This window comes from Megalops cyprinoides, chromosome 11 (assembly GCF_013368585.1).
Source record: "Megalops cyprinoides isolate fMegCyp1 chromosome 11, fMegCyp1.pri, whole genome shotgun sequence".
Classification (NCBI taxonomy): domain Eukaryota; kingdom Metazoa; phylum Chordata; class Actinopteri; order Elopiformes; family Megalopidae; genus Megalops; species Megalops cyprinoides.
The window spans coordinates 14,838,527-14,851,279 of record NC_050593.1 but is presented as its reverse complement, the minus strand read 5'-3'; the positions used below and the strand labels follow the sequence as shown (position 1 = coordinate 14,851,279).

Sequence of the window (12,753 nt, the reverse complement as noted above, 5' to 3'; positions counted from 1 at the left end):
CAAATACTTGAATTCACACCTTTCAGTTCATATCACAGACCACTGCTGTTTGTTCAAAAATCACAATAGTCTTTGCTGGGCATAGAAGTGTAAAAAAAGGTAACATAATCAGATGATAGTCACAAAGGCCATGCACAGGATTCACTGATCAACAGAGAAATTCCTTTTAGATAGATACTGCTTTAAGAATAGAACACATCTACCGCTGTATCACTGAGAGAAGGACTGACTGGCTGATCAGCCTTTCTGCAGTCAGGATAACCTGGATTCATTTCATGAAGCAGTAGCTACCATCTTACAAAAGACCCTCAACTGTAAGGTAGTCTTATTTTGGCCAGACACGCAACAAATTACTGATAAATAAAATTATGAGCACAACTCATAACTCAGTATAACTATGAAATAACTTAGTCCTAAATATGAAAGAAAAATGTAAAATAGAACTCAAGCTTTGAAATGAAGCTACATAATTATTATAGTTAATGTATATTTACTCCAGTTCCTGAGAATTTCCTATTGATTGAGAACACTGCCTGAAGTTATTTCAACACCTGTCCTCAGGCTTTGTGGGACACTACAGCATTTAAGCCCAACACGTTATTGCCATCTGCAGGAAACAGACATGATGGCCCAAAAACCTAGATCAAAATATTTACAAACCATTTAACAGGTCTGGCTAAACCTGTCAAAGCAGCCATTTCCCTCACCTAGCTCCCTCACAATGCAAAATATATTTGACATATCTTTAAAGTGGAAAAGATTAACCTGAGGCAGCTAGTGGGGTACACATGTCTATTCACTGTTTCATGCCCAGCACTTTACAGAAACCACTAGTGACTGGAATGTAACTGGCCTTGTATAAGGTGAGGTGAAAGCACATTTATGCAAAACATTATGCCTGAATACATTCAATCCATCAATCATACCCTGGGCTGCACATATAAATGCACGATGTCTTCATTAAATGAAGAATGATAATGATACTTAGGTAAGAGATTATAATTTGATATTACAGTTTTGAAAAATGACATGGGACTTTTATGACCTAGTCAAGTTGCTGTGATGGTATAGTCTTAGTAAAAGGTAACCATAATACCATAATAGGGGAATTTCCCAGCACTTAACAGAGCTTTATTGTCCCTAAATTGTTCCTTTGGGTTTCAGAGTTGGGCAAGCGTCTCTAATCTGTTTATACTTTCTTTGAAATTCCTTCCCCTCTAAGTCACCAATGGTAAATGTTATGGCATAATTCACTCTATAGCTGTCACCTTCCACTAAACCCAGTCATTTAACTTCTCAGTTTCCTGTGTTGGTATCTCTCAACCCAAATTCTCCATGGTGTGTCTCACACAAAACACAAATGCGAGAAGTGTTATGTTATTCATATACATAGGACAGAATCAGTAAGTTTCTGATCCAGATTGATGGGATTTTTTTTTCAGTATTCGTACACTGCAAGTGACGTCACTGCTGTTAAACCCTCTTCTTACTCCACTGGCCTGTCACTCTGCCAATAATAAAATCAAGCCTTTGTTGCACAAGAGATGCACAATGTATGATATTGATCTTGCTACAGTTACTATATAGCTCATCAGTCCATCTGTGCTAAAGCATGATGAATGAACAGATAGAGAGAGAGAGGAGAGAGAGAGAGAGAGAGAGAGAGAGAGAGAGAGAGAGAGAGAGAGAGAGAGAGAGCAAGAGAGAGACATAGACATAGAGAGAGAGGCAGACAGCTCTGGCTAAGTGAGGAGAGGAGTCTTGCTTTTTTTCCTTCAACATTGACTGTGCCGCAGGCTGGCGAGGATGCTGGATGCCCCTGTGAGACGGCGGAGTGTGAGATCAGTCTGTGGAGGTGCAGCTCCCCTAAGGACCAGCAGGGGGCCTCTGTAGGATGGGTGCAATGTGGGGTGTCAGGCAAGGGGAGTGATCCGCTGGGCAGGTGGTCTGTACATGCGCTGCAGAAGGGCTCCATCTGCAGTAGAGAGAGATGAGATGCGTGAGCATAAGAGACGCACGTCAGCTAAAGATTCCCACTGGTCAGACACCTTTAAGATTAGGTGACTGATTAGCACACAACACTGAAACACACCACTCGGTCGCCTAGACTCAGCCTGTGAGAACAGACGCATCCACAGATATGTCTCATAGTTGGATATTTTCCTTAAGGTCCTGCTCTTACATTAGCAACTAGCAATTTTTTATCATTTCTTTCTAGCCATTTCACTTTTTTCTAAACTATTGTTATATGCTTCAGAGGTAAGAATATCCAAGTATCTATTTAAGTACAAATGGATATTTGTAATCTAATTAGTTGATTTATTTTAAATACTAACCCTCTAAAGGATTTTCATATGAATCTTATGAACAAGCAAGAAATGTCACTTTTTCAGCGCTTAAATGCGAAAAGCAGAGGTGGAAAATCGTGTCATTTAGATACAGGGCTCAAAACTTGAAGTTTCTGCCGTGCTATCATGCTAGAGTATAACGTAAATGTGCTTTTACAGATATATGTCGCCCCCTTGTGAATGTTAGTGAAATTTCATGTTGAAAATAGCAGGCACATCACAAAGGCAAGGTACAATTAGTACATATCTTTAAATATTATCAGCTGTGAAACTAACCAAACTGTATTTAGTAAACTACATTTATACCACAACTACAGGATGAATCCCTGAGTCTGACTGGCCAAATACCAGTCTACCAACTATACATCTATACAAGAGAACTGCACAGTAACGCTTAACTGAGGTAAACGAAATACATCATAAGAGTAATGCAAGTTCATTATTTGTATATAAGTATATGAAAAGTGAGAATGGCAATGGGGCTGTGTGTATAGACAGTCTGCTGGGAACAGGCAGGAATCTCAATTTGGCCAGGACACTGATGACCACAATTTTATGAAGGGCATGGTGTGCTCTCTCTTGATAAAAGTGAGTCAGGACTTTGGTTTCACATCTGACATGAGACACAGGGAGCACACTGAAACATATATTGGCTTGTGTAACTAGTGCTCAGGATTATTACAACAGGGAAACAATGAGTCTTTGTCATCTCTGGAAAAAAAATGTGTCAACAGAAGAGTTTAACACAGCAGCATCTGTATCAGAGCATGACCCAGCAATGCTCTGGACCCGGAGTCAATCAGTGGAAAAGAGTAGACCCGACAGGCAAACTCCAGCAGTTGCTGTGTCAGACATCATCTTCTAAGCTGACCACGGTCAATTTCTTCACTCAGCACAATTTAATACATTTCACATGCCACAGAAACATACTGCCACAGGTCTGGACAGAAGTATACAGAATCAATACTCAAACTCGTCCTTTGTACACAGATAGGCTACAGTAAAAAAAAAAAAAAAAAAAAAACTAATCTCCCTTTTTAGATTGATTTCAACTGATGTATTTATAGAGAATGACTCTGTGGAGTCTTTGTGGCATTTTCCTGTTCTGGAAATTCTTCTGTACTGGAAGAGAGAAAACATAAATATAATTTAATTTTTTTATTTACCAGCTGCACACTGGTTTCTATCTACAGAGCATCTAAAGTTTAGACTTTCAAAAAGGAAAGCTTGTTTTTTTTATTTCCGTCACCTACCTAATATCCTGTATCTATCTGTATCTGATATAGCTGAAGTGCTACAAGGTAATAAAGAAAATGAATCTTGGGTTGGTTGTCTGATTCATGGGTTGGTCGTCTGATTGGCTAATCGACTGACTGATTGACAGTTGCTGGGCTACACATACTTTACTTGCTGTTGTGGTGGTGGCCGGACCCTCCTCCTCCCCCACGAATGGTGGCGGCAGCTGGCGTAGGAGAGGATGCTGGGTGATGTCCTGGTCGAATTGGCTTGGCTGCAGAGGGAAGAGAACATCCTCTGTATTGAATAACAAATGCATATAACACTGTATATAAAAAATGCAGTGCTCTCACTACAAATTATATTTCATATTTTGCTGCCTCTGTATCAGTCATGGGGCTGGATCGATATCAATCAGTTAGAACACCGAGATTTATAACTCAGTCTAGGACCTGCCTCTAAAAATTGCTTGTGAAAAGCTCTCGCTGACTTCAGCTGTAATAATCGTAGTGTAAGAATGTTTTAACTGCTTCATTAGGCCTGTTGTTTACGGCTCTGCTGAAGCTGTGAGGTTTCCCCAAAGAGCTCTGCCACCACTCCCTCACCGATCTGGGCAGAGTGCCCCCTCCTGGCCATGTTCTTGGCGCGCACGGCCTCTTTGATGCGGTCCACCTCCTGCTGGTAGCGCTTGCGGTCGCGCATGGCGTTCTCCTTGGCCTCCTTCAGCGCCGTCTCCAGGGCCTTGACGCGCTCCGCCGTGGCCCGCAGCCTCTTCTCCAGCTTCGGGAGCTCGCAGCGCAGGTCCGCGTTGTCGCGCACCAGCTGGGGGCAGAGACGGAGAAACGTCACCCACAGTCTTTTTTATGTGTAAGTGATGAGGGGGACAGCAACTTTTCAGTCAGATCATTTTATACAAAACCAACATATATAGGACAGCATGGCAGAAGTTCTAGCTAGAGATGCTTTGTCAGCTTCCTGTTGTTATTTACCAACCAACTAAGGAATGGAAACTCGTGCAGGGCTTTTCCACCACTACAGGGAAAATGCACCAGCTTCTTAACAAAAACGGTAATATTATTACCACCACCACCACCACTACTACTACTACTAATGATAATAATAATAATAATAATAATAACAATAATAGTTACAGGCCTCTCCATTTTTCTTCCTTCAAGTATTTCAGGGGATTTAAGTGATGGTTCATGGAACAATAGTTAACCTTTGCGGTCATTCAACCCAGCAGGTACAAACACTCTCCTCCCCTCTAACTTTTGAACCTGCCATTTTATTTGCCCGCATATCAGTGAAGTTGTCTCACGTAATTGCTTGTTTAGTTTGTCACAGAGGTGATGCAACATCTGCAGAATTAATGCTTTGAAGAGTGATCTGATGAAAGCCTGAAAAGACCAAATCTGGACAGTGCAGTGATAAAAATACCATTGGTGGAAAAAACAGGGAAGATAAATTCTAACCAATCATTACAAACACATTGTCAGTAAGTTTTTGTTAGTGGAACAATAAGCAACTCATGAGAGTAAAAAGATCCTGATGTGTCCATACCTGCTTGTGGACCTTTGTAAGCTGCTCCAGGTTGTTCTCAAGGAAGGAGATCTTCTGCTTCTGGGCAGCACTGCCACCTCCGTCATCACAGTCCAGCTCAGCACTCTGCACAGAGAGCAAGATATTACACTCATCACATGACCTCACACCGCTCAACACTATCAACATCACACCGCTCACCACTGGAGACATCACATCGCTCTCCACTGGAGACATCACACTGCTCAGCGTTGGAGACACTGCAGTGTTGCACACCAGAGATGGCTCACACACAATCCAGGAAAATTAAGCTACACAATGGACATTTCATATGTCAACCGCAATAAAGACGTGATTATAACGGTAGTGTTTGATGGAATCCAATCAGGAACCTACAGTAAAAGTAATAAACATTGATTTCAGTCTTTCATGGCTGAAGTGTACAACATGCACCATGCCTGAGCTGGAGATGAGAAGTATAGGTTTTAATCAGTGAGCTTCAAATGTGGAAGACAGAGACCTTACGAACAGCCCAAACCTGAACAAAAATAGCTTCAACACATTTTCAAATAAAGATAAGCTCTCTGCCCTGCAGAGTTGTAACTTACTGGCCATAACTGATGTGAATCTAAGACTGAAAAGGTAAATAAACTGCATTATAAACTACATATTGTACACAGGTAATGTATCCCTGTGGTCACAGGACTTACAATGGCTCCTAGGAGTCAAACAAGCAAAACAAACAAAATCTCATTCAAGCTCCTCTCCCACAGCCAGATAAACACTGTCTACACCACAGGCCTTAATAAAAGAAGGTACATATACTGTACTAATCTATGGAAAAAAAAACATGGGAAACAAGCAAACAGGAGCACATGGTATAGCTTAGTTCAGTTATTTTCTAAGCAGCCAAAACAAACACTGAGCATCGAACAGGTAATGACACATATTTATCACAATAGCCACCAGTTACAGTGAATTTGTCATGGCGTTTTCTCTCTGCTGCACTTTGCCCGTGTATGCTCCATCACTCATCACTACAGCACAAACCCGTCCACCACAGACAGCTAATGGACCTCAGAAAAGTGGCATGGAGGCACTGCCAGAGGTTGTGGGACACAGCACTGTGGGAGGAGGCGGCGCTGACGTACCTTCTTGACACGAGTGGTGAGGTCCTGGACAAAAAGTTTGCGCAGGTTGTGTAGCGTCTGCAGCTCCCTGGCCTATTAAAGACAAAACACGTTGTGGAAATAATTTAAAAAAAATAATAATTAAATGTGGTGTTTGTGGCCTGTAGTAACAAAGCCTGAAAACATTTGAAACTGAATTCTGGTTCAGAAATAATTTATGTTTGATATGGGACTGAGATCTAAAACACACTTCTGGTTTAAGACTAGAGTATTTCAGTCACTGATATTTAAATTAAGACTATATCAGCAACACTCGACTCTACTACAAAATAAAAACATATGTCATGCAGTCAAAGCCAAAATCAGACATGTGGGAGTGCTTTAATTTGCAAAGGAATAAATGTTGCCCTACAGTCATCATTATGTGGAGTATATCAGAACAGCAGGCATGCTGGTAATCTTTGCAGCTCTGATGCAGTGCTTACCACAGTCTCTTCTAGGCCCTTGAGGTCCTGCTTAGCCTGCTCTCTTTTCTCATTGATCATGCTGAGACAGAAGAACAGATAACTAAGTGTGTTTCTTTTTCCTAGACAGTAGCAGTTATTCAGTACAGTCTTCTCCCCTGTTATTATGCTATTGTTGTTATGCTTTATCAGAAGGCTGCAGCACAGGGTAGAGGTTATTTGGGCTTACAATACAAGAAAGAAATAAGAGGGATGCGGGCCACAGGCTCATTCAACTAAGGAGAAGCTTGTGTGATAACCAGGGTAGCAACACCATTACCCATTTACGTCAGTAAACCCAAATGCAATCACTGTGAAAGTAACTCAATAAGAGCTCTGACTCGCTTCTCTCCGTCATCCACTCTGAAAACCCCTGTGTAATATCCACTGCAAAGGTGAACACATGCAGGCCAGGATCTTTGTGCTTCTGAAACACTTCTGACTCCAAACTGTCCTTTTGACAGTTCACAGAATGTACTATAAGCATCACAAGTTTAATTGAATCATGAAGGACTTCAGAAGTACAAGGTAGTATACCTCAAACACTGGCCTACAAACACTGGTACACATCTGTCTGGAACTGTGTCTGCTTCCCTCATGTTCAGTGAGAGCAGAAGGTGGTGGAAAGAGCATGGGATTCTGGGAAGGGACACCTACATGAGTGTCTGCAGTTTTGTGTCCTTCTCCTGCTCCTCCGCCTTGAGTTTGTCATAGTCGGACATCAGCTTCTTCTGTTCCAGCTGCAGGGCCTGGTTCAGGCTGGAGGGAGAGAGCATGATGAAACAGGCTGGAAACCTTAGTATGCAATCACATTAGGGGAAAAGTATTAAAGTAGTTTAAGACCTCCGAGTGTGACTGCTTTAGGGTAAAGGTATGAAACAGATTACAAATTTCATGTGGTCACATTAGGGGAATAGCGTGAAACAGATTAGACACATCATGATTTGGAAATTTGAAGGGAGGTACTGAATAGTTGTGAGGTTCGAGCAGTTTGCTTTCTTACTCCTTGAGTTCATCCAGCATTCTTTGCTTCTCGTCAATCTCGTCTCTCAGACGGGACAGCTGCTTCTGGTGGGCCTCTCTGTGGCTTTCCATCTGCTCCTCCAGAGTCTTCTGCAGGAGACACAGGGGAGAGTGTGCTTACACAAGAGGAGGAGGTCTGAGTCCATCTGAATTCACACTTTGACATCAGGCACTTGCTTTGTATATGTTCTGCTACAAAAAAATACTATACATAGCTTATTTTAAAATATGATATACAAGTTTCTTTGAATAATTTTAGACATCTGTGCCATGACGTCTGGTTTCAGTGATACCCATAACATGGCCGCTATTCTTGTGCAGAAATTTCAGGTGTAAAATATTTCCAATATATGTATTAACCACAATTATTACAATCATAAATCAAACGGGGAGTAAATTGATTGGATTAACTGGTATAGAACCCCCTCCTTCACTGTAAGATAAGAGAATAACCAATGGACAGAACAATTATATTAACCACAAATGAGATTACACCACTCCTCACTTCCTAGTACATTGTTTTAATTGCATTACAATTCTGCTAAGCAGACATCCTTATTCAGGATAGTAATCGATATTTACAATTTTATATCTTAAAGAATCTGTAGCTGCTGTTGCTGGTATGTAAAGTACATAACTCAAGGATACAAGTGCATTACCTTGTGAGCTGTTTGAACTACAGATTTGTTCTACAGTGGTTCACACACTGCCCCCTGGTGGATAACATGATTCACCTTAATTTGCTCAGCATCCTCCAGTCTACTGATACGCTCCTTCTCCTTGTCCGTTACAGACATCTCATGCATTTTCTCTGTGGGAATAAATCCAGGACCCAGTTGACTCATAACATTCCTAAAACATTTCAGTAACATTGTAGCAACATCAACATAAAGCTACTTTTTTCGAGGGAATGCTGAGTCAGCTTCATTCTAAAATTCTGTAAACAGCATGTTACAATCTATGTCCCGTTTCATATGCAGACACACTTATTGTCTGTTTGTCTGTTCACAGCAGGTAACTACAGCAGGAGGTAATATGATGGAGCTGCAGCTTCGAGATCATGCTGCTAATTTGTCTGTGCTCTTGATCACTGGACATAAATGTAATTTTGTATGATCAACCAAGTGCATCCAGCAAGGAAATTTTTCTATAACCCACAGCATGATTTCATTAACTTCATACAGCTGACTCATCCTGACCAAAACACAGAGCATCACGGATGTGGGGAGGGACAGCATCTTAGCTGCCTTGCGGCTCTTGTGTGTAAGGTCTCACCCTGGGCGTGCAGCTTGGCCAGCTCCTCTGTCAGGGCATCCTGGCTCTCCTCCAGCTGCCTCTTCTTCTGCTCCATGTTCTGCATGTAGTCCGTCAGAGACTTGATCTTGGCCTGGTGCTGCCAGGTAGGAAGTACAGACATAACTGTATATTAGGGAACGCACTGTGAACACTGGGTTTCAGTCCGATTGGCATAGGAGGCTGAGTCTAACAGTGCGAATGCTGCTTTCTTCCTGTCGAAGAAACTGCCTACAGTGGCAACCACTGCAGGATGCAGTGCAGAGACAACACAATGATGAAGCTGTTGTATTTTTAGAGATTTTTCAAATATGATGCTGTTCAGGTATGCATGGTAATTAACTAGATTGTATCGATTGTAGCCCAAGGAACATGATCATAAATGAGGTATTTAGTTGAGTATACAATATTTAGGTAAATGAGCTTTTGGTCATTTAGATCCTTAGAGGAATCCTACATATTTTTAAAGTTGCTCCTCCCCTCCCCTTCCTTCCCTTGTAGCCCCACCCCCATACCCCATGGTTACCTGGGAGATGAGCAGTTGACAGGAGGCCAGCTCTTTCTCATTTGCTTGCATCTTACGGCTGGTGTCCGCCTGCGCGGTCTCTAGCTGCTTGCTGCGGTTGACCAGAGACTTGACCTCCGATTTCATCTTGCTGATGTAGAGCCGCGCCATGGTGAACTCCTCCTCGATAACGCCGTTCGCCTCCGTCATCTGCAGACCAGAGACGGCATTGCTCAAAGCCAGGTCAACAGAGCAGCAGTGTATGAACGCACTGTCAACAGCAGGTAATGTTGCCTTATATTGGCATTAAAATCCACAGAGTGGAAGAGGATGCTACCGGAAGGAAGCATGACATAACAATGAGAAGAAAATGTTTAAAGCAAAATTACTGTTAACTAGGTTTTTCTGCTTTCAGAGTGCATCTATCTTTTTACGGTGAATGACACATGATGATTTTTTTGCCCTGACACAGGTGCGCCTGATTCAGTTGGTGTGTGCGGGCCTCACCGCCTTCATGTCGTTGGTGCCGATGATGCCCCCGATCTCGCTGAGATCCTTCAGCAGTAGATTCAGGATCTCAGCCGCCCTCTTCTTCTGGTGGTTACTGAGCTCCTGCAGCTGGGTCAGCTCTCGCTGCACCATCACCAGCGTCGTCTGTTAAACACAAGGGCATACACACACACAGATACACACACACACAAACACAAACACAGGTTCAGGTCAGTCTCCTTGACTCTGTATTACATGCGATACATAGGCCGTCTTGGATCACAGTTCAGCATCTCCATAGTTCTTTAGCAGCTTTTCAAGAACTTGTTTCATTGGTTGAGTGAAGCCCAAAAAACAGCTTCTGAAATCAATTGAAGGATTACAGACTGCTGACATGGAAACCTTCTACATTTGGATCACATATTTTTTCAAAGACAAAAGGAAATGTTTCCTCCTTCAAATCCTCTGACCTTCAGCCAAGAAAAATGCGTAATCCATTCTATCTTATGTATGTGATGAATTGTGAGAGTATTTGTTTTGCGCTAGCCCAAATCCACTTAATATAATCATAGTCAAGAATCCCTCAGTGATGTCGGATTAACTGCCTGGACCTGGTCCAGCAGTGATGCGCACATGAAGGCCTCCTCATCTCAGCACTCTGAATACAGCTCACCTTCGAGGCAACGTGTTCTTTCCCCTCTCCATCTTTCTCACCCCAAGTGGTAAACACAAGCTTACTCCCAGGGCCAGAGGTGAAATACAGCACTTTGAAAATGTGAATGAGCAAGTGCAAGGGTATTAGACTATTATAGAAAGGGAGAGTGCGAGACAGAGACAGACAGAGAGGGTGGGGGAGAGACAGAGACAGAGGGATCGAGACAGAAGTACTCTTGTGCTGCCGTCATAAAGAAGGATGTTGTAAAATGTTGTCCAGGTTTTAAATTAATCAAACTTGGTATTCCGTAGTGTCCGGAGACACTGAATGAAACTATGTTCCGCTAAGTATCCTGCCAGACTTCGTAACACAAGGCCATCAGTGTTTAACATTGGTAAAACTATGCAGATAACTATGCCACCTTTGTAACTATGAAAAAACATGAAAGCTACTGAAAGCAAAAATCATACGAGGTCATTTAAATTAGACACAAACATATAGCAACACAACCAAATCATGCAATCTTGCCATCGTCCCCCTTCTAGATTAAAGGTCCCCTTGTCCCCATACCATATCTGCAGTCTTCTCTCTCTCATACGCTGAACTCCATCCCCCTCTCTAACCACCCTGTACCCAACTTTTCCCTCTAACCACCCTCTTACCCAATACTCCCTCTAACCACATTGTACCCCTCTCCTCCTTCCAGCCACCCTGTACCCCACTGCTCCCTCTAGCCACCCTGCACCCTCCCTCTAACCGCACTGTACCCCTCTAACTGCACTGTACCCCACTCCTCCTCCTCTCCTCCTGTCTCACTCACAGTCTTCTGAGCCAGCTCCTCTGCCAGCTGCTCGTTGGCGCGGGTCTTGTCCTCCACCTCCTGGCTCTTCTGGTCGTAGTTGACAGCCAGCTCCTCCAGGGCCTGCAGCACCTCCTTCACTTCGTCCTTCGCCGCCTCGTTCTCCATCTGCAGCCGGGACAGCTCCTCCTGGATCTTGTCATAGTCACGCCGTGTGGAGGCCAGCAGCTGAATGCACAGACAGAGAGACAGATGTAATCATGTACATAGATAGACAGACAGGTGAAATAATGTAGGCAAACAGATGTAATCATGTACAGAAACAGATAGGTAGTTTGAACAATTGCTATATTCACGCACAAGGACAGACAGGCAGACTGATGTAATCACATCCACAGACGTATATTTAGGCACAGAGGTCATTCTGCTTCATACATTATAATACTTTTCAATAATCATTCAGGCCATAATTTCAGGTCATTTCCATGCTGTTTTACAGTTCACAAAATGTTTTAACCTTTGCCCTTATGAGCTCAGATTGACAAATTCATGAGAGAAATTAAGGGGATGATAGCAAATCATGATTAATCTGCTATTGTTAACCACTGTACAGGTAAGGAGAGCACTGCTTCAAAACTTCAAAGCTATCCTGATGAAATGAGCAAAATCTGACTGAGATTATTATAGATGGACTTCGCAATTTTAGCAAAGATTACTTCTAAGAGAAATACTGTCGAAGAGTTCTTCCTTAAGTCCTCTTCCTAAATCAAAATGAAGACTGGACAAAAATTCCCAGCACCCAGTGCCACACCTGACTCTTTGATTTACAAGGCAATAGTTAATACAGACTTCATCCTGTTTTTTTATAGATGCCGTTATTCATTTCTGGCACTTTCTGAGCTTAGTTAACAAGCTGCCTAACAAGTTGGAAACTCCCCCATTATGTAAATGGAATATCTAAGCTGCTTTGTGTGTCACAGCTACGGTGTTACAAATAGTGAAAGTCACCTCACCATCAGACATAAATCATCCAATCAGCATCCATTCTGTTCAACCACTGTAGCCACGAGGTTTAGTGCCTCCAAGGAGCCACTAGATGGCGTGAAATACAAAATAAGTTCTTCTACAAAATGCACTGCTGATAAGACCATTCCACTGAACTCACAGAATTTATTTAATCACAGCCTTCATTTCAATCATGCCTTTTAAACATTAATGATTACATTATGC

The 12,753-nt window shown here is 42.5% G+C and overlaps 1 protein-coding gene across 1 annotated transcript in view; it reads right to left on the bottom strand.

The window, feature by feature from the left end:
• Positions 1-1,682: 1,682 nt before the first annotated feature.
• The window catches only part of LOC118785713 (kinesin heavy chain), a 34,908-nt gene continuing 23,837 nt past the window's right edge, over positions 1,683-12,753 (bottom strand). The window contains exons 14-26 of the mRNA XM_036540593.1: positions 11,545-11,751; positions 10,088-10,234; positions 9,602-9,790; positions 9,058-9,175; positions 8,517-8,593; positions 7,763-7,872; positions 7,417-7,518; positions 6,742-6,802; positions 6,278-6,349; positions 5,148-5,252; positions 4,190-4,406; positions 3,751-3,858; positions 1,683-1,975 (exon numbers count right to left, since the gene is read on the bottom strand). Coding sequence (XP_036396486.1) covers positions 3,752-3,858; positions 4,190-4,406; positions 5,148-5,252; positions 6,278-6,349; positions 6,742-6,802; positions 7,417-7,518; positions 7,763-7,872; positions 8,517-8,593; positions 9,058-9,175; positions 9,602-9,790; positions 10,088-10,234; positions 11,545-11,751 — 1,512 coding nt within the window. The 3' untranslated portion in view covers positions 1,683-1,975; position 3,751. The remainder of the gene's footprint in view (positions 1,976-3,750; positions 3,859-4,189; positions 4,407-5,147; positions 5,253-6,277; positions 6,350-6,741; positions 6,803-7,416; positions 7,519-7,762; positions 7,873-8,516; positions 8,594-9,057; positions 9,176-9,601; positions 9,791-10,087; positions 10,235-11,544; positions 11,752-12,753) is intronic.